Source organism: Myiozetetes cayanensis, unplaced genomic scaffold, assembly GCF_022539395.1.
Source record: "Myiozetetes cayanensis isolate MyiCay16 unplaced genomic scaffold, myiCay2020 scf5-8, whole genome shotgun sequence".
In the NCBI taxonomy this organism is placed as follows: Eukaryota; Metazoa; Chordata; class Aves; order Passeriformes; family Tyrannidae; genus Myiozetetes; species Myiozetetes cayanensis.
Window position 1 is genome coordinate 78,325,730 of NW_026087742.1, and position 18,533 is coordinate 78,344,262.

Below are 18,533 nucleotides of genomic sequence, written 5' to 3' on the forward strand. Positions count from 1 at the left end.
CAATGTTCTTCTAATTAGCTGACTAATAATGGCCAGTCTTCGCGAGCGAAGATCCGGGGAAGGTCTTTCCACCTTCCAGCCTGCGCATTGGATTTTTTAGGTGAGACACAGTGTGCGCGGAACTGAGCCCACCCTTTAATCCTAAGGTTCATCTGCCGGGGCCAAGCGAGCTTGGACGGTGGCAGTGAGGTCCTCAGGACGTAGGTGGGTTGCCTTAAGGGCTAACGAGCCCCACCTGCCCGGGAGTGGCCCTGACCGGGAATCGAACCCGGGTCTCCGCGGTGATAGCGCGGCGCCTTTACCACTAGACCACCAGGGGCTCCATTAGCTGACTACTGATCTGGAAAATCTACATGTCCTTTCATAACCAAGAACCTTTTTCAATTAAGTCTGAAAATGTGGACAAGGATAATATTAGCATACTCATAAAACCTCCAGAGACTTAAAGGGGATGATAATAGTCTATCTCAGACACATCTCAGGGGAGCAGTTCCAGGGAGGGAGAAGAATCCCTCTCTTTTATGTCTTGTAATAATATGCTTGGGGTTTTTTCCCTTTGGCATACTTGAGTTTTTAAATTTCAGAGGTTTAATGGTAGATTTTTCACAAAAAACCAGAATGTTTTGGCTTGGAAGGGACTTTTATATGTCATCTAGTCCAACCCCCTACCATGAGCAGCAACATCTTCGACTAGATCAGGTTGCTCAGAGCCGCATCCAACCTTACAATGAACGTTTTCAGGGATGGGGAACTCGCCACCTCTCTGGGCAACCTGTTCCAGTGTTTTACCACTGTCATAATAAAAAATTTCTTCCTCATATCTGATCTGAATCTACCCTCATTTAGTTCAAAATCATTACCCCCCTTGTAAAAAAAGTCTGTCCTCATCTTACAAGCCCCGTTTAACTACTGAAAGATTGCTGTAAAGTCTCCCCAGAATTTTCTCTTCTCCTGAATGAAAATCCCTAACTCCTTCAGCTTGTTCTTATAGGAGAGGCAATCCATCCCTCTTCTTATTTTGGCAAGTGCAACCTTGTTTCCTATCTTTACTCAGTGCAGGAGTCAGGGAGACCCCGTGAAAAGCTAGTAAAGAAGGCTGTGCAGATTACTTATGGCAGCCAACAGCAAGGTGGAACTGAGGACTCCTGGTCAGGCTGACATGGGGTTTTTTTATATTCTGCTGGGTGCACAGCGGTGGGGGAGAAAGCTCCATTCCACATCTAGAGCTGAGGATCTTTAGGCTCTAGGGAAGAAGGGACTGTCAGGCTGGGCTGGACTGGGAATGGAAGATATGGACAGGGATTTTCAAGCAGGAAGTAAGGAAGAACATTCCTCCTGGTTGTACAAGCACAGGCACATAATTCTGTTCACTAGAAAGAAGCGATCATGACTAGTGTTGTTAATCAGTTCTTGTAAATGAGTCCTGTGAATTAGTGGTGGAGACAAGGGCCTGGAGATGGAGATCTGGGTTCCTTGGTAGAAGTGGGGAAAGGGAGAGTACAAGGCTCTAAGAGAAGGGCTTTCTTGTAACCCAGTTCCTCATTGCCTCTCCCTTCACTCCAAACTAATGAGTGCTCTTCTCTGTTAAAATACAACAGCACTAAAAATTCTGCCATGTCTGCATTTTGTTTGATTGAAGAAAAAGGAGAAATATGATAATCCCCTTGTATTTTAATGCATCTTCACAGCCTTTGTATCAAACACTTTAAATATTTTAGTGTAAAACTGATGAAGTAGAAAGAAAATGCCAGAAAGAAGTGCTGAGTTATGGCTCTTTTTGAAAATGGAGAAGTATCCAGTCCCCTGCCTCTTTTCTTTTAGAATGTAGTTGAAAACTGGCACTTTTCCAGGCAGAATTTTGAACATACTATGTAAAGGCAAGAATGACAAAGCAATTTAAAATCATCAGAAGTCAGACCATAACAAGAACAGAGTCTTGTTACTATTGCAGTTGTGTCTTCTCTGCTCTGAAGGCAAAAATGGTCAGAGAAGTAAAACATTATCAGCACAAATGTGTATTTGGTAAAATGCTTAATGAGACAGAAATCAATAAATTGGTTATTTAGACCTGGGGACGTTGTTACATATCCATTTTATCTGAAAAGAAACAAAATCTTTAAAAATGCAAAACAGACAAAGAGATCTGATTTTCAGTAAACCTGAAACACATCATTGCATTCACATATATTAACTTCATTAGAAAGATCTGGTGAGAGCAGATGTGGGACAAAAATCTTTTAATATTATGACTGTAATGAGCAAGAAAATGTTGGATCCACAGGCCAATTATTGTTCCAGTAGGTAGATTGTTTTTATGACTTTTCTGAATGTTACAGCAAGATAGATTTTGGCATTATCCTGTGAATGACATAAATAGATAAGACTTGCTGGACTTGGCCATGTTTATTTAACAAGTGATATATGGAAACTGAAATGATAGGACAAAGTTCTACTCAGATATTCAGTAAACTAAGAAAAAGCTTGAATGACATTTGTTGATACTTATGAACAAAGTTCTGCAGGAGTTACTTCTGAAAAAATGTAGTATTCAGTAGTATTTAAAAATAAATAATGTTTTCTACTCAGAGTTCATGTGCGATTACACTTTATTAGTGTCTGTTATATTCAAAATGAATGTGATAAAATTATTCTTTCAAATTACTTAGAGAAAAGAATAATCAGGAATGCAACAGAATGCTATTGTACTTTTTGTGCCAAAATTCTGCTTTGCACAATAGGATGTCGAAAATAAAGTTCAGAGATGTTGATTAACTAGGGACATAAGTTTATTACAATAAGAAATAGAAATTTGAGAAATTAGAATTTGTGAATAAATACTCTACCCTTGGTTCTTTTCTAAGAAGGAAAAAATACAAATAAGTTATATGAGTACATCTTCACACCTGATGGTTTTCTGAAAGATTTCTTGGGACATCCTGTCTTTCATACTAAAAGCCATGTTGTAGAAAAGCCAAAAGGTTATTTCAGCTTTTACAATTAGAAATACTTTCTGCAAGGAAAAGTAGAAACTGAGCACAGATCAGGAAAAAAAACCAGGATGGAACAAATTTCCAGACTAAAAAACAATGTCTTATTAAGATTAGGTGCGATGTCTCAGCAGCTCACAAATGAAGTATCTATGATGCTAACCAAACACGCATTACACAAAGAATCCAGCATGAGGTTCTGCTGCTTAATATTCAGAATCCTCCGAGGCAATGACTCTGGTTACCTCTGAGATCAGCTCTCACTTCCTGACCATGACCTCCCACACAGGTACATTCTGCTATAAGCAGGAAACCAATGGAAGAGGCACATAGCATGGGAGGTCAAGGTTTCCCAGGAGCTAAACCTTAATGATGCATCTGGCTCCCACAGGAAAATAGGAATGGCTATTAACTTCACTGCTTGCAAAACAAAAACCAAAACTCATATATGTGAAAGGAATCAGAAAGGAAACAGGATGATAAATAGGAGAGAAAAGAGAAATTATGTTTGCTGCTATACAATTACTCTTACAAACAGAGAAATAAGGCAGCTGGCTTGCTTATATTCCTTTAAATGGGAGATGCTCAAAGTCTGAACTATACAATACATGGATATTTCAAAGGCTCTTGTACTTTCTTTTCTAATTCACTCCTGCTGTGCTACTGCTGTAAACATGTACATGGGTTATCTGTACACATTGAGCCATAGGCATTTTCAAAGTTTGTCTCGTGAGCCTGTCAGTTTTGAACTTTAATTTAACAGCCATGTGCTGTGTTTTGTGGCCAAAGATAAGTAACAAGTTCAGAAGTGTCCTTCTCACAATAATTTTCTGCAAGGCTTCCTGAAAGTTGTATGTCGCTTAGGAAAGCACATTGAAGTGTCTCTGCCCCTCTGATTCTACTCTTGAAGTTAAGAAGGCAAGGCCAATGCTCTACAGCCAACTCAGATGTATTTTACTGGACTCCTTATTTGTTATAAATCTCAGGGTTCATTGAGTTCTTTGTCCCCTGAAACTTGCTGCAACTATCCCTCAGTCTCTTGTGAAAGTCACCACAGTGAGATGTCCTTATTTTCTGCCAACTTTCTTTCTTCTCATCCACCCACTCACACTAAAATTATGTTTCCATACTTCATCCAGTTCTTCTGTCCAGAATTAACTGAAGTATTGGTTATCTAACGAAATTCACAGCATATTGTGAAAAATTTTCATATAAATGTAGAAGTATAAAAGAACACTTCCCTCTCTGTCCCTAAAACTTGCCCTCATCTACAATGTACATATGACACCATAACTCCCTCTTTTAATTTTTTAACCCTTTCCTCAGATATTTTTCCACTAATATTTAATGGCACTGTCCTTGTTGCACTTTAACCTAAGAAAGAAGCCTTCCTTTTTTTAGCAGAAAATAACTTCACAGTACTTTCTACTACAATAGGGGTATGCTCACCAATCTGAACAGTCCTGGTTTTTCTAGTTAGACCCAGCTCTTCAACTCATGGCCTGCAGACCACATCAGGACAAACCAGACCAGCACGCAGTGGAGGAGGTCTGTGGTAAGATCAATGGGTTTAAGAAAATTTGCTCTGCAGGTCCTCAAGTGCAGAGCAAAAATGATCATCCTGCATTTCCAGCAGTGTTAAGTTCAGAGAACCCCAGAGAACCCCAGTTTTACACACACAAAATGTTACAGATAACATTAAACAACTCAAAGCACTGGGCTAAGCTGCCTATCAAGCATCTGTATCTGAGAGAGCCCAGGTGTAGCCAACATTGGAGGCAGAAGGATGTACAATCTGTATATACACACCCACTCAGACCCCACACACTGAGAGTGAACTCTTAGGGGATGTATAAAAGAAAAGCCATTTAGGTATAAGCGGTTTCTTATATTAGTGTTTGGTGAGTTCACTACATTCATAATAGCTTAAAAATTTGAAAGAATTAGAAAAACTGCTGGAACTCACAGACTTGACTAGAAAAAGAGGAGTATAGCAGAGAAATCTGTTTTCCAAAGCTGTTAGTTTTGTTTGACATACACAAAAATAATTTTAAACTGATTGTAGTCATGGTTACAGTAATATACATGACTATATATTTTTTTCAATTCTTTTGAGAAGGTAAAATACCTTAAAAAAAGAAGAAAAATTTAAATAAAAATCTCCTCATCTTTTACAACTTAAAACAACTTTAAAACATATATTAGATCTGCTCTATTGATGATCACAAATTATGGATCAGATTGATTCTGAACACAAAACTGACACAATACATATATATAGTGGCAGATTTTTAGAGAAAGAGAAAAGAATGTTGCTGAAGTGGAAATAAGGGAAAAATACAGGACTGTATGCATTAAGTACTTCCTATCACTTCAGCAGGTGTGGAACACAGAAATACTGATTTTAGTTCAGGGGCAACTCAGGAATTAACCACAGTGCAGGCACCACAAAGGAAGGAGAGAGTCAAATCTGCCAGCAGGATCTTATCTTTTGATTCCACATTTTTTTTATCAACTACAATGCAAGAGAGATGTGAAAAGTTTCTGAAGCCACCCCCCTGCTATCAGGAGCAGTGAAAATGCATCCTACGAGGCACTGAGATTAGTAAAATGTTTTGTTGGGTTTCTTTTTCTACAAAGAAAAGTAAAGTATACATGTAAAGTTTATACTCAAGCACAACCAATCATTCCAAGCTTGTTTTAAGGATATTTTTAACAAGATTTGTTCATACAAAAGCGAGGTTGCCTTGGCAACTGTAACTATAGAAAGGCAAGGTAATTACTTTCACAAATCCTTCCTAGTACTTTTTCCTCTTAATAGGGATGTGTAAATACCTTGTTTTAAGCTACGTTTACCCAAAATATTACTCATCATTGTTTCTACCCTTGAGGAATGGAAATCCTAACGTATGTGCTTAAAGCAGGTTGAATACTGCAAAACCAATTTGCAAATGCTTATTTCAATTTAAAAAAGTCAGATCATGCATATCTGCTCTTGAAGAGAAATGAACATTTGAAAACAATCCAGCATTCTGTTTTCATATTGCAAGATCTCATTGAATAAACAGTACCATGTATTCAACCATCTTCAAACACAAGAACAGTTCACTTTTGTGAACAGCAGGCATAAGGAATTAAGCTGCAACTTAAAATACTTAAACTATACTCATGTAAACAGATCTACTGCATCACTGCACAGCTCTACGTTGCACACTGCAGACTTACCTGTGTGCTGAAACAATTTTGTTCATCTCTTCATTATGTGGTAAAAATGTACTTTGATTTCCCTGACATAGTGTTTGAGATCCATTATTAGTGATATTTGGCATAGCTCTACTAACCCCTAGGCTTGTCATTTAATAACTTATCTAATTTTTCTTCTGTCCTTGTTAAAATAGATGATGTCCATTTAGGCTTGATTCCTTCCTATGGCCTTCCTGGACTGATTTTGCCAATGACCTCCCTCTCAGGCCATGTTGTTCAGCTTTGGCTTACTGATGCCATGGAATACATCAGCCACAGGAATGGCTTCTTGCACCGAAATGGGGAAGGCAATTAACAGTAGTTTGCAAATTTTCATTCATTATCAGAAGAGTAATGTTTTCCCCAGGTCTGCATCCTGCCTGTATGAATGCTTCTCCTGAGTTATGGTTGCAAACCACACCCTAGGAAAGCCAGTTATACTGTGTAACTGCAGCACATAGACTCTTTTCTTGTCTGTGATTCTGTAACTTAAAACATATCTAAAAAACACAGAACCCTGTAACAATACTGAAAGTACTTTTTTTTGTCTGTTCAAATGTCACTAAGTTGCACAATACTACAAGTGATCAAGGACTGACATCAGTCTACATCCCACTAGAAATCAGGGAAGCCAATATCTTCCAGGATGCACATGAAAATTTTTTTCTGCCCCTGTAATTTTGTAAGGTGTCAGAAGTCACACACATTAGTTATGCTGCTGCATCATCATCATTGTTATCATTCCAAGCAGTCTTGGTATTTTTCAAATCCAACCATCCATATCAGTTCTGATTGGGAGACTAGCAGCATTTAGAAAAATGGGTATGAAATATGTGTTCAGCACCTGTTTTCTAGTGATTCTCAGACTTACTGATAGGTTAATGTCCTCTAAATAATTAGAATAATTATGAAATTTTTATTCATCTTCAGTGATTACACAGAGACCTTGCTTCAGTGAAGCGTTTTCAATGTTGTAATAGTATCAAGGCACTCAAAAATTATATTCAGCAACTTTAATTTTCCACTAGCTTCTCAATGATTAACAGAAAAACTGCTTCAAAAAATAGCTTCAGAAGATGCATGCATTAAACAAAATAATGTATAAAATCTGTCTATGATGTCTTTTTTAGGCTAAACTAAATATAACCCTTTAAGCTCTGTTCAATCATCCTAGCTTTTATTCACTTTTTATGTAGTTATGAATAATCTGAAGTCTTTTCTCACAATACTCAAGGAAAGACATACACTGCCCTATACTCTTGATTTACCTTTTGATCAATATATTTGTTTTCTTCAATCGCTGATCTTTTAGAATGATCACATGAAGAAGAAGATGCTGAAGGAAGTCTTCGCAGCAAACAGCTGGTATCTTGTTGCTGGCGATCAATGAACTGCTTCATAAAACTCTCCCTTGTGAACAAATAGAAGATAGTGATGCATTAAAACCCCAGGAAGAGTTAATATTTGGTTTTCCTTATGGTGTCACAATGCATTAGTGCTAAGATGGACAAACTTCCAAGAAAAAGTTGTACAGGGCTATAGATTTATAAATGAACTGAGTGCCAGAACAACTGATAATACTTAATTCATTTATTAAAGAAATCCACAAGTTAATTGAGAGATAGGTCACTTGCATGTAGATTCAAGGAAAGTAATTCGATTGCTTTCACTATTTACTTTTTAATTTACCAGTATAAATGCTGAATATTTCAAATGCCTTTCGCAGCTTTCAGCTCTTTTGAGCTCATTAAACAGCAAGTTGTTACTTGACTGTAAATCAGATTCTGATATAACCCAAAGGAAACATAGTCTCTGTGTGAAATTCTTTTTTGAAAATTTCAAACAACATCTGTTCGTATAACTGCTTTGAATGCCAGTATTAGGGCACTTCAGCAATTCTGTGCCTCACATATGTCATGTTTAAAATGCAGAAGTATTTCTGTTTACAACAAATGTACATTCATTTCTCTGTATTTCAAGTTCAGTAGAGTTGCCTCTTTTCAGTGTAAACTGACTGTGTCAAAACTAATTTTACTCTGGAGAGATATTTCTAAATGGTGCAACAGGTTCAGATTTAAAGATATGATTTGCTAGTACTACTTTGAAGTCTGTTTCAGTAGTTAGCATGATTATGAATTAGTATAGAGTATGTTGGGAAAAACACAGCTAGAAAGAAATACCCAAAAAAGACTAGGACTAGTAGAAGAATGCCCTCCATATATAAACAAAGAGTACTTTGATACTAAAAGCAAAACATTTATGATTGCTTCCTGGAGGTTTCAAAAGTGTTTTTCCTGACTCTCCCTTTCATTCAGCTAAGATAATAAATATACACAGGACAAACCAGTTGCCTTAGCTTTCTTGTGACTTAAATCAAAAGAAACGTAATCTCAGGAGACTCAGAATGATGGCAGCAATCTTTCTCATCATCCTCTCTCCCAGCGTGTGATTACTGAGGATGTTAGAATGGGCATGGTCAGAGGACCTGTTTAACCAGCCCCTGCTGTATCATCAAACTTTGCAGCCCATATATGCTAAAGCAACCCTTCGTGTAAGTTTTTTTTTGACTTCAAGCAAAAATAATTGTACTGCAACTGATAAACCCAGAATCATAGAATAGTTTGGGTTGTATGGGACTTAAAAGATCATCTTGTTCGACCCTCCTGCCATAGGCAGTGACGCCTTCCACTAGACCAAGTTGCTCAGAGCGCCATTAAGTCTGGCCTTCAACACTTCCAAGGATGGGGCATCCACAACTTTTCTGGGCAAACTCTTCTAGTGCCTCGCTACCCTCACAGTAAAGAATGATCTCACAGATAACTGAGGGTCTGATCCTTTGTTAAGATGAGTTTTATAGAAAAGTGATAACTATGCAAATACGAAGAAGGGACGAGGTCATGACAGAGTAACTAGTATTGGATGGTCTGTGTTATCCCCTCCAATATTTGCTGCCAATTCACCCTGTTTATAAAAACCTAGTAGTTGTAGGTTGTCTAAAAACCTAGTTGTCCATGTGAACCAAGAATCTGAAATCCAAATGGAAGCGGAGAAACAGCATTTTTCAATTATATTGTACTTGTGTCAGTTTTGGTCAATCTAGCTACTTTTATGAGTAAGCTGTCAGGAGTATTAGGATTTTTTTCTCCCCAAAAGTAAAAACAAAGGTAAACCCAAAATATCTCAACTTTTGAATGCCTATATTAACTCTGTTTAATTTCTGATTTTCTGAACTATCTGCCTAACCCACAGAAAAAAAGTTAAATATTTTGGGTGCTATGTGGCCCCCAAAAAGTTTACAGCATACTAGCAAAGGAAATATTTCAATACCTTATTTTTGGAACTGTGAAATCTGAAGGAAGCTTGGAGATTTTCACCATTTGTGGCCTGTTTGGAAATTTTTCAAAGATGCGTAGACGTAATGGAAGTTTCTCTTTTGTATCTGCATTAGCTTCACTTTGCTTTAGCTGAAAACAAGGAAATAAAAAGAATGACAGTATTTTACTCCATAATATACCACTCTTATTTTTCAGAATCCAAAAAATAACAGCAATCATTTTAAGAAACAGAAGATGGCAGCAAAGACCTGCAGAGGGTAAATTTGACACACATGAGTTTTTTGGTCTTCTTGTGCTAGAAGATGATAAATACCTAACAATACCATCCTTTTTAACCGAAAGACACAAAATGTGAGGATTGCAAATAATTTTAATTTTAAAATACAAAGCATATTAGTGTCCTATTCAATATGCTTATTTCTACATTTTCTTCACAGATCCCTAACACTTTATCAAGCAAATAAATACGCCTGATCTTTTCTTATTAGGCATATCTTTCTGTATATGCTGACAGCTCTTTGATATTCAAAGACAACACAGCACTTTAAAAGGCAGAAATTTTAAAGGAATCCAGCTCTCAGAAGACAAAAATAACAGGAAAATCACATTCAGATGAGTATTATAAGTGATAACAAAGAGCTCAAAAGAATCCATCTACATCAGCAATACTGAGCTGCAGCACATCACATAAAAAATTTTTGATTTGTTACTATCCACAAAGTGTTATTCCATGGAAAATCACACATCTAAGTACAGAAAAGGCAGATGCATCTATCTATGTGGACAGATGATGGCTAAATCAAATGATACAAAATAAAAAAGATACAATAAAGACATGATTCCTGAATTCTGATTACCTTATGTAGCAATTCAGTTGTGTCATTGCAACAAAATATCATGTCAAAAAGAAGCAGTGAAATTAACTTTCACATTTATTTTAAACTGTATGTGTATCATATGCTATTTCAACAAGTATGTATCTAAATGAAATTTCAATGCTCCTTCTCACCCCTGCTTGTGAGCAAAGGATTAGAAGCTTATATTTTAGAAGAGATTTTCACCATCAGCACCCTGCAGAAAATACTGCTGATAGACACCAGCTATAGATTTTCACCAGGGGCAATTGCCCAGAAAGTTGAATAGAGTTTTAACTCTCACTTGCCCTGCCCACCGAAATGCATGCTCTCGCAGCACGCTGTAGAAGAACAACTGCTCTGCTGCACTGTCATGTGGGGCATCCACAACTTTTCTGGGCAAACTCTTCTAGTGCCTCGCTACCCTCACAGTAAAGAATGATCTCACAGATAACTGAGGGTCTGATCCTTTGTTAAGATGAGTTTTATAGAAAAGTGATAACTATGCAAATACGAAGAAGGGATGAGGTCATGACAGAGTAACTAGTATTGGATGGTCTGTGTTATCCCCTCCAATATTTGCTGCCAATTCACCCTGTTTATAAAAACCTAGTAGTTGTAGGTTGTCTAAAAACCTAGTTGTCCATGTGAACCAAGAATCTGAAATCCAAATGGAAGCGGAGAAACAGCATTTTTCAATTATATTGTACTTGTGTCAGTTTTGGTCAATCTAGCTACTTTTATGAGTAAGCTGTCAGGAGTATTAGGATTTTTTTCTCCCCAAAAGTAAAAACAAAGGTAAACCCAAAATATCTCAACTTTTGAATGCCTATATTAACTCTGTTTCATTTCTGATTTTCTGAACTATCTGCCTAACGCACAGAAAAAAGCCCCAGAAAAGTTTACAGCATACTAGCAAAGGAAATATTTCAATACCTTATTTTTGGAACTGTGAAATCTGAAGGAAGCTTGGAGATTTTCACCATTTGTGGCCTGTTTGGAAATTTTTCAAAGATGCGTAGACGTAATGGAAGTTTCTCTTTTGTATCTGCATTAGCTTCACTTTGCTTTAGCTGAAAACAAGGAAATAAAAAGAATGACAGTATTTTACTCCATAATATACCACTCTTATTTTTCAGAATCCAAAAAATAACAGCAATCATTTTAAGAAACAGAAGATGGCAGCAAAGACCTGCAGAGGGTAAATTTGACACACATGAGTTTTTTGGTCTTCTTGTGCTAGAAGATGATAAATACCTAACAATACCATCCTTTTTAACTGAAAGACACAAAATGTGAGGATTGCAAATAATTTTAATTTTAAAATACAAAGCATATTAGTGTCCTATTCAATATGCTTATTTCTACATTTTCTTCACAGATCCCTAACACTTTATCAAGCAAATAAACACGCCTGATCTTTTCTTATTAGGCACATCTTTCTGTATATGCTGACAGCTCTTTGATATTCAAAGACAACACAGCACTTTAAAAGGCAGAAATTTTAAAGGAATCCAGCTCTCAGAAGACAAAAATAACAGGAAAATCACATTCAGATGAGTATTATAAGTGATAACAAAGAGCTCAAAAGAATCCATCTACATCAGCAATACTGAGCTGCAGCACATCACATAAAAAATTTTTGATTTGTTACTATCCACAAAGTGTTATTCCATGGAACATCACATATCTAAGTACAGAAAAGGCAGATGCATCTATCTATGTGGACAGATGATGGCTAAATCAAATGATATAAAATAAAAAAGATACAATAAAGACATGATTCCTGAATTCTGATTACCTTATGTAGCAATTCAGTTGTGTCATTGCAACAAAATATCATGTCAAAAAGAAGCAGTGAAATTAATTTTCACATTTATTTTAAACTGTATGTGTATCATATGCTATTTCAACAAGTATGTATCTAAATGAAATTTCAATGCTCCTTCTCACCCCTGCTTGTGAGCAAAGGATTAGAAGCTTATATTTTAGAAGAGATTTTCACCATCAGCACCCTGCAGAAAATACTGCTGATAGACACCAGCTATAGATTTTTACCAGGGGCAATTGCCCAGAAAGTTAAACAGAGTTTTAACTCTCACTTGCCCTGCCCACTGAAATGCATGCTCTCGCAGCACGCTGTAGAAGAACAACTGCTCTGCTGCACTGTCATGCTATCAGCAACATCATCACTTCCAGCTACAGGATGGCTTAAAATGAAAATCAGTTCATATTTGGTTGGCTCTAAGTTGTCATGTGGCTGAAAACTGAAGAGCTACAAACAAAGACTAATTAATGGTTAAGCACTGAGTCAGAACAAAAGGGGAATATTGCATATATCTGTATTATGTCCAGTCCTGTTTCAGTGCTTTATTAATGATCCTTAAAAGGAAGAAATGATGACATTAACACACACTTGGTATTAAAATGTGAACAGTTACAAATACCATGTTGGACAAGGGAAAGGACACATTTAGAAACAGTGGCAGGAAATAACAGACTGACAAAATTCCAGATAAAGAATAGGAGCAGAAACTAAACAAGAACTGTACTTCAATACAGCATCAAAAGGTCAATTTGGGCACCAATTACATTTCCGGTCAAAGGCTATGTTCACAATCAAGCTCTGTTGGGTAGATATTACAGAGGTATGAAAAATGGTACAGAAGTCCACAGCTTCTCTCTGTGCTGCTTTAAAGAGACCGTATCAGGGTATGCATAAATTTCTAAATGCCATTTTACCGTTTTCATACTGACAAGCCAAAATAGTGCTGAAGAGAGGCATGAAAACCAGGGGAGTGCTATGTAAACTAATTTGGGCAAGGGAGAAAAAAGGAAAGAAAAGACTTTATAAAATTTATTCCACATCTGCAATAACCGATAATAAAGTATGGGCAGGGGAGGCATAAATTTATATAAGAAATATTCAAAAACAAATTATTTCAAGAATGTAATAGTGTATACCAAACAAAGGAATAAGAGGATGAAATTTAGAAAGAGAATTTCCAGGATAAGAATAAAGATTTCTAGTCTTATGGAGAAATCTCTGAGTGTTCAGCGAGATCTCTGGAGGGGAGTGCCTCATCATTTCACATTCAGACCACTCAGAACCCCTGAAATGCCAGAGCATTGCTGCAAGAAATTGCTCACTGACAAGGAAACCAGGCTTCTCTGCAAAACTGTACTGTTGAAAAGCTTAAGGAAGGGATTATTTTTAGAGGAAAAAAAAAGATTTCCAGTTTCTGACACTTGATCTTTTAATAAGAAAACACTGCATAAATATGCACATTTTGGCTTGGATAATGTCACTTACAGCTATGAACTCCTGTTTGCAGAAGTCAGTGTATACAGAGTAGAGACCACTGCAATGTAGTCTGAAGTCTTAGTGCAGAACAGATCAGGGAGAGCTTGAGAGCAGAAAACTGTACAGTTCAAAAGGTAAACAAGGGGATAGGAGAACGATTCAAGATAGGCTTTAAAATAACCTAAAGTCAAAGCAGTTCTATAGAATATCTCCAATTACTCATGCTGTGATAATATTACATATTGAGGAGCATGAGGCATTTAGCTTCACTGAGTTCTTCTCCATGCACTTAGGGTGTAATTATTGCTCCACATGACATACATCCTGTTTTGTATTGCTCCTTAAAACCTTTATATTTCAACTTTCTTTAACACATAACAAACACATATATATTTAAAGGTACAGGATTAGTTGAAATGGGGTTATGATAGTGCAGAAAGTTTCTAGTAATAGACCCAAATAACCCAATAAACACAAATAAAATATCGGGACATTTTTCTCTATGATTTTTAGGTTTTATTTACTACTCTTTCTATTGGCAAGGAAATGTACAGTGGCCTGATTTGCTCCGCATAGCCCTCAATCTCCAGCCCCAAGAGCCTACTGGGAATGGTTCAACAATATTTTGTCAGCCTGGCCTGGCTGAATTCTTTTGTGGATGGTAAAAAACATTTATGTCTGTAAAGCCATTGAAGGAATTTGTGTCCATTTCCGCTACTGCCACGCTGCTTGAGTTTGAAGGAGAAGATTCAATGGCAGAATATGTATGGTAAAACTGTCTACTCTGAATCCGTATCCAAATAGCACATAAATTGTGAGGAGTGTCAGAGAAGATATTATCTTAGATTGATACAAAAGACAGCTGTGAGAAGGGCAGACTTACAGGAATAAGAAGATTTGTACTGTTCTTCTCTCACAGAAAGGCATTATGGCCATGTCTCCATTTGGTCTGGAGCAGTTTGAATCATCAGCACGTGTTTTCTGATTCAGTTTATGAGCTGGGTTGATAAGCAAACCAGATTCTTCTTGGAGGAAACAAAACCACAGCCTCCACCTTGGTTACATACAAAAGCAGTCCAGGCTTAATGATTTCAACCAGTGGCTGGTTCTTGGGGTGGCCTTGAACCCCATGTGTGATGGGTCACGTAGTCCAGTGTGAGACTGAATCTGTTCTGAAACAACCCCTCTGACCTGCACACACTGTACATGCAGCAGCTGCAGCAACTGCTTCCTTGTGCCAGTTCTCTCCGATGGCACATCCCAGGTGTTACATAGTACAGTCATTTCGATGGCGTGGGTTTTTTTTATTTTTACCATTATCCCCTGTAACCCTGTGGAAGAAGATCCATAGTAAGCAAGTGTCCCCTTGCAAGTCTATGGAAGGAGACCCTGCAGAAAATACTGCTGATAGACACCAGCTATAGATTTTCACCAGGGGCAATTGCCCAGAAAGTTGAATAGAGTTTTAACTCTCACTTGCCCTGCCCACCGAAATGCATGCTCTCGCAGCACGCTGTAGAAGAACAACTGCTCTGCTGCACTGTCATGCTATCAGCAACATCATCACTTCCAGCTACAGGACGGCTTAAAATGAAAATCAGTTCATATTTGGTTGGCTCTAAGTTGTCATGTGGCTGAAAACTGAAGAGCTACAAACAAAGACTAATTAATGGTTAAGCACTGAGTCAGAACAAAAGGGGAATATTGCATATATCTGTATTATGTCCAGTCCTGTTTCATTGCTTTATTAATGATCCTTAAAAGAAAGAAATGATGACATTAACACACACTTGGTATTAAAATGTGAACAGTTACAAATACCATGTTGGACAAGGGAAAGGACGCATTTAGAAACAGTGGCAGGAAATTACAGACTGACAAAATTCCAGATAAAGAATAGGAGCAGAAACTAAACAAGAACTGTACTTCAATACAGCATCAAAAGGTCAATTTGGGCACCAATTACATTTCCAGTCAAAGGCTATGTTCACAATCAAGCTCTGTTGGGTAGATATTACAGAGGTATGAAAAATGGTACAGAAGTCCACAGCTTCTCTCTGTGCTGCTTTAAAGAGACCATATCAGGGTATGCATAAATTTCTAAATGCCATTTTACCGTTTTCATACTGACAAGCCAAAATAGTGCTGAAGAGAGGCATGAAAACCAGGGGAGTGCTATGTAAACTAATTTGGGCAAGGGAGAAAAAAGGAAAGAAAAGACTTTATAAAATTTATTCCACATCTGCAATAACCGATAATAAAGTATGGGCAAGGGAGGCATAAATTTATATAAGAAATATTCAAAACCAAATTATTTCAAGAATGTAATAGCGTATACCAAACAAAGGAATGAGAGGATGAAATTTAGAAAGAGAATTTCCAGGATAAGAATAAAGATTTCTAGTCTTATGGAGAAATCTCTGAGTGTTCAGAGAGATCTCTGGAGGGGAGTGCCTCATCATTTCACATTCAGACCACTCAGAACCCCTGAAATGCCAGAGCATTGCTGCAAGAAATTGCTCACTGACAAGGAAACCAGGCTTCTCTGCAAAACTGTACTGTTGAAAAGCTTAAGGAAGGGATTATTTTTAGAGGAAAAAAAAAGATTTCCAGTTTCTGACACTTGATCTTTTAATAAGAAAACACTGCATAAATATGCACATTTTGGCTTGGATAATGTCACTTACAGCTATGAACTCCTGTTTGCAGAAGTCAGTGTATACAGAATAGAGAGCACTGCAATGTAGTCTGAAGTCTTAGTGCAGAACAGATCAGGGAGAGCTTGAGAGCAGAAAACTGTACAGTTCAAAAGGTAAACAAGGGGATAGGAGAACGATTCAAGATAGGCTTTAAAATAACCTAAAGTCAAAGAAGTTCTATAGAATATCTCCAATTACTCATGCTGTGATAATATTACATATTGAGGAGCATGAGGCATTTAGCTTCACTGAGTTCTTCTCTATGCACTTAGGGTGTAATTATTGCTCCACATGACATACATCCTGTTTTGTATTGCTCCTTAAAACCTTTATATTTCAACTTTCTTTAACACATAACAAACACATATATATTTAAAGGTGCAGGGTTAGTTGAAATGGGGTTATGATAGTGCAGAAAGTTTCTAGTAATAGTTAGACCCAAATAACCCAATAAACACAAATAAAATATCAGGACATTTTTCTCTATGATTTTTAGGTTTTATTTACTACTTTTTCTATTGGCAAGGAAATGTACAGTGAACTGATTTGCTCTGCATAGCCCTCAATCTCCAGCCCCAAGAGCCTACTGGGAATGGTTCAACAATATTTTGTCAGCCTGGCCTGACTGAATTCTTTTGTGGATGGTAAAAAACATTTATGTCTGTAAAGCCATTGAAGGAATTTGTGTCCATTTCCGCTACTGCCACGCTGCTTGAGTTTGAAGGAGCAGATTCAGTGGCACAACATGTATGGTAAAACTGTCTACTCTGAATCCGTATCCAAATAGCACATAAATTGTGAGGAGTGTCAGAGAGGATATTATCTTAGGTTGATACAAAAGACAGTTGTGAGAAAGGCAGACAAGGAAATAGACTGACCATGTGTACTGTGGTTGTAATAAAAAGGGAATAATATAATTAAATATTATAGTGATGTTGTTTTAATTTTTAATAGAGTAATTTTTAGTTATAGTTTGTTTATTTATAATTGTATGTTTATTGTAGAATTTAAGATTTCTTAAAATGTAATTCGCAAAGCGAAGGGGAAATTGTCGTGGTTTTGCCCACCAGCCCATCCCTGGGGCTGAGGATGGTTTTGTCAGGTGATTTCCGGACAAAAACCAATCAAAAAGTTCAGTGACGCCTTTGCTAATTACATCTTTAAGAAAACGGAAGAGAAGGTTGTGGCGCAGTTGAAATTAGGAACAGCAGCCATGTAGAAGGGTAGTGGGCCCGAGGAGGGCCAAGGCCCCCTCCTCCCCCGGCTTGGGCCGGAGAGGGCAGAGTGCAGCACTGAAACCTCCCTTCTCTCTTGTGAGAGAGTGAAGAAAAAAAAGTTTAAAAGACGAACTGCTTAGATGAGAAACCGCTGCAGAAGAATTCCAGCCATGAGATAACAGGATTTTCAAGGTCAAAGCTGGCAGCACAAGAAAGAGAAGAAAAGTTCGAAGGGGGGAGAACTACTTTTTCTCCCTTTCGCTCTCTCTCCCTTCAGCAGGGTAAAGACTGAAAAATAAAACCCTGCCATTTGTGGAAGTTTGTTGGGGTGAAGAGACCCCCCGTGCGGCTCACAGAGGAACTTGTGGATGCACCAGAGATTTGTGACTTTAACAGAGAGAAAACCTTATGCTGGAGTAAAAGCGGCTCAGATGAGGCAGAGTCCTGTTAAAGACTTTGTGACCCTCGAAGGGATCGATGCTTATGCTGGAGCGAGACGGCTTAGATAAGCTTGGGATCTCAGTGAGAGATCCATGCTGCTGCTGTTGAAGATTTATGACCCTGACGGGTATTAGAACCTACGCTGGAACACAAAACGGTTCAGGTAGGGATGTTGGGACCCATGTGTGGGATCCGTGCTGCTGGTGCTAGAGAGAACCTACGCTGGAGCAGAAAATGGCTCAGGTGGGATATTGGGATCCGAGTAAGGGATCCAGACTAGACCCATGCCGAGAAGTCAATCAAGGACTGTTCTCCCATGGGGAGGGACCTCCATAGGGAAACAGGGGTGAACTCTTAAACCATAAAAAAAGGGATTCGAACCCACGCCTCCATACGGAGACCATAGTATTCATTGCAGCTTCAGTTGTAAATTTTTTTGTGACTTCAAGGCCT

The 18,533-nt window shown here is 37.8% G+C and overlaps 1 protein-coding gene across 6 annotated transcripts in view; it reads right to left on the reverse strand.

Moving 5' to 3' along the window:
• Nucleotides 1-18,533, reverse strand: part of NALCN (sodium leak channel, non-selective) — a 237,961-nt gene that overhangs the window by 51,141 nt on the left and 168,287 nt on the right. For 5 of the 6 annotated variants that reach the window (XM_050332057.1, XM_050332055.1, XM_050332052.1 and 2 more), the window contains 2 exons: nt 11,356-11,492; nt 7,499-7,640 (listed from right to left, as the gene is read on the reverse strand). In XM_050332057.1, coding sequence (XP_050188014.1) covers nt 7,499-7,640; nt 11,356-11,492 — 279 coding nt within the window. Of the gene's footprint in view, nt 1-7,498; nt 7,641-9,557; nt 9,695-11,355; nt 11,493-18,533 lie in introns of all 6 variants that reach the window. The other variant, XM_050332053.1, reaches the window with a different exon arrangement.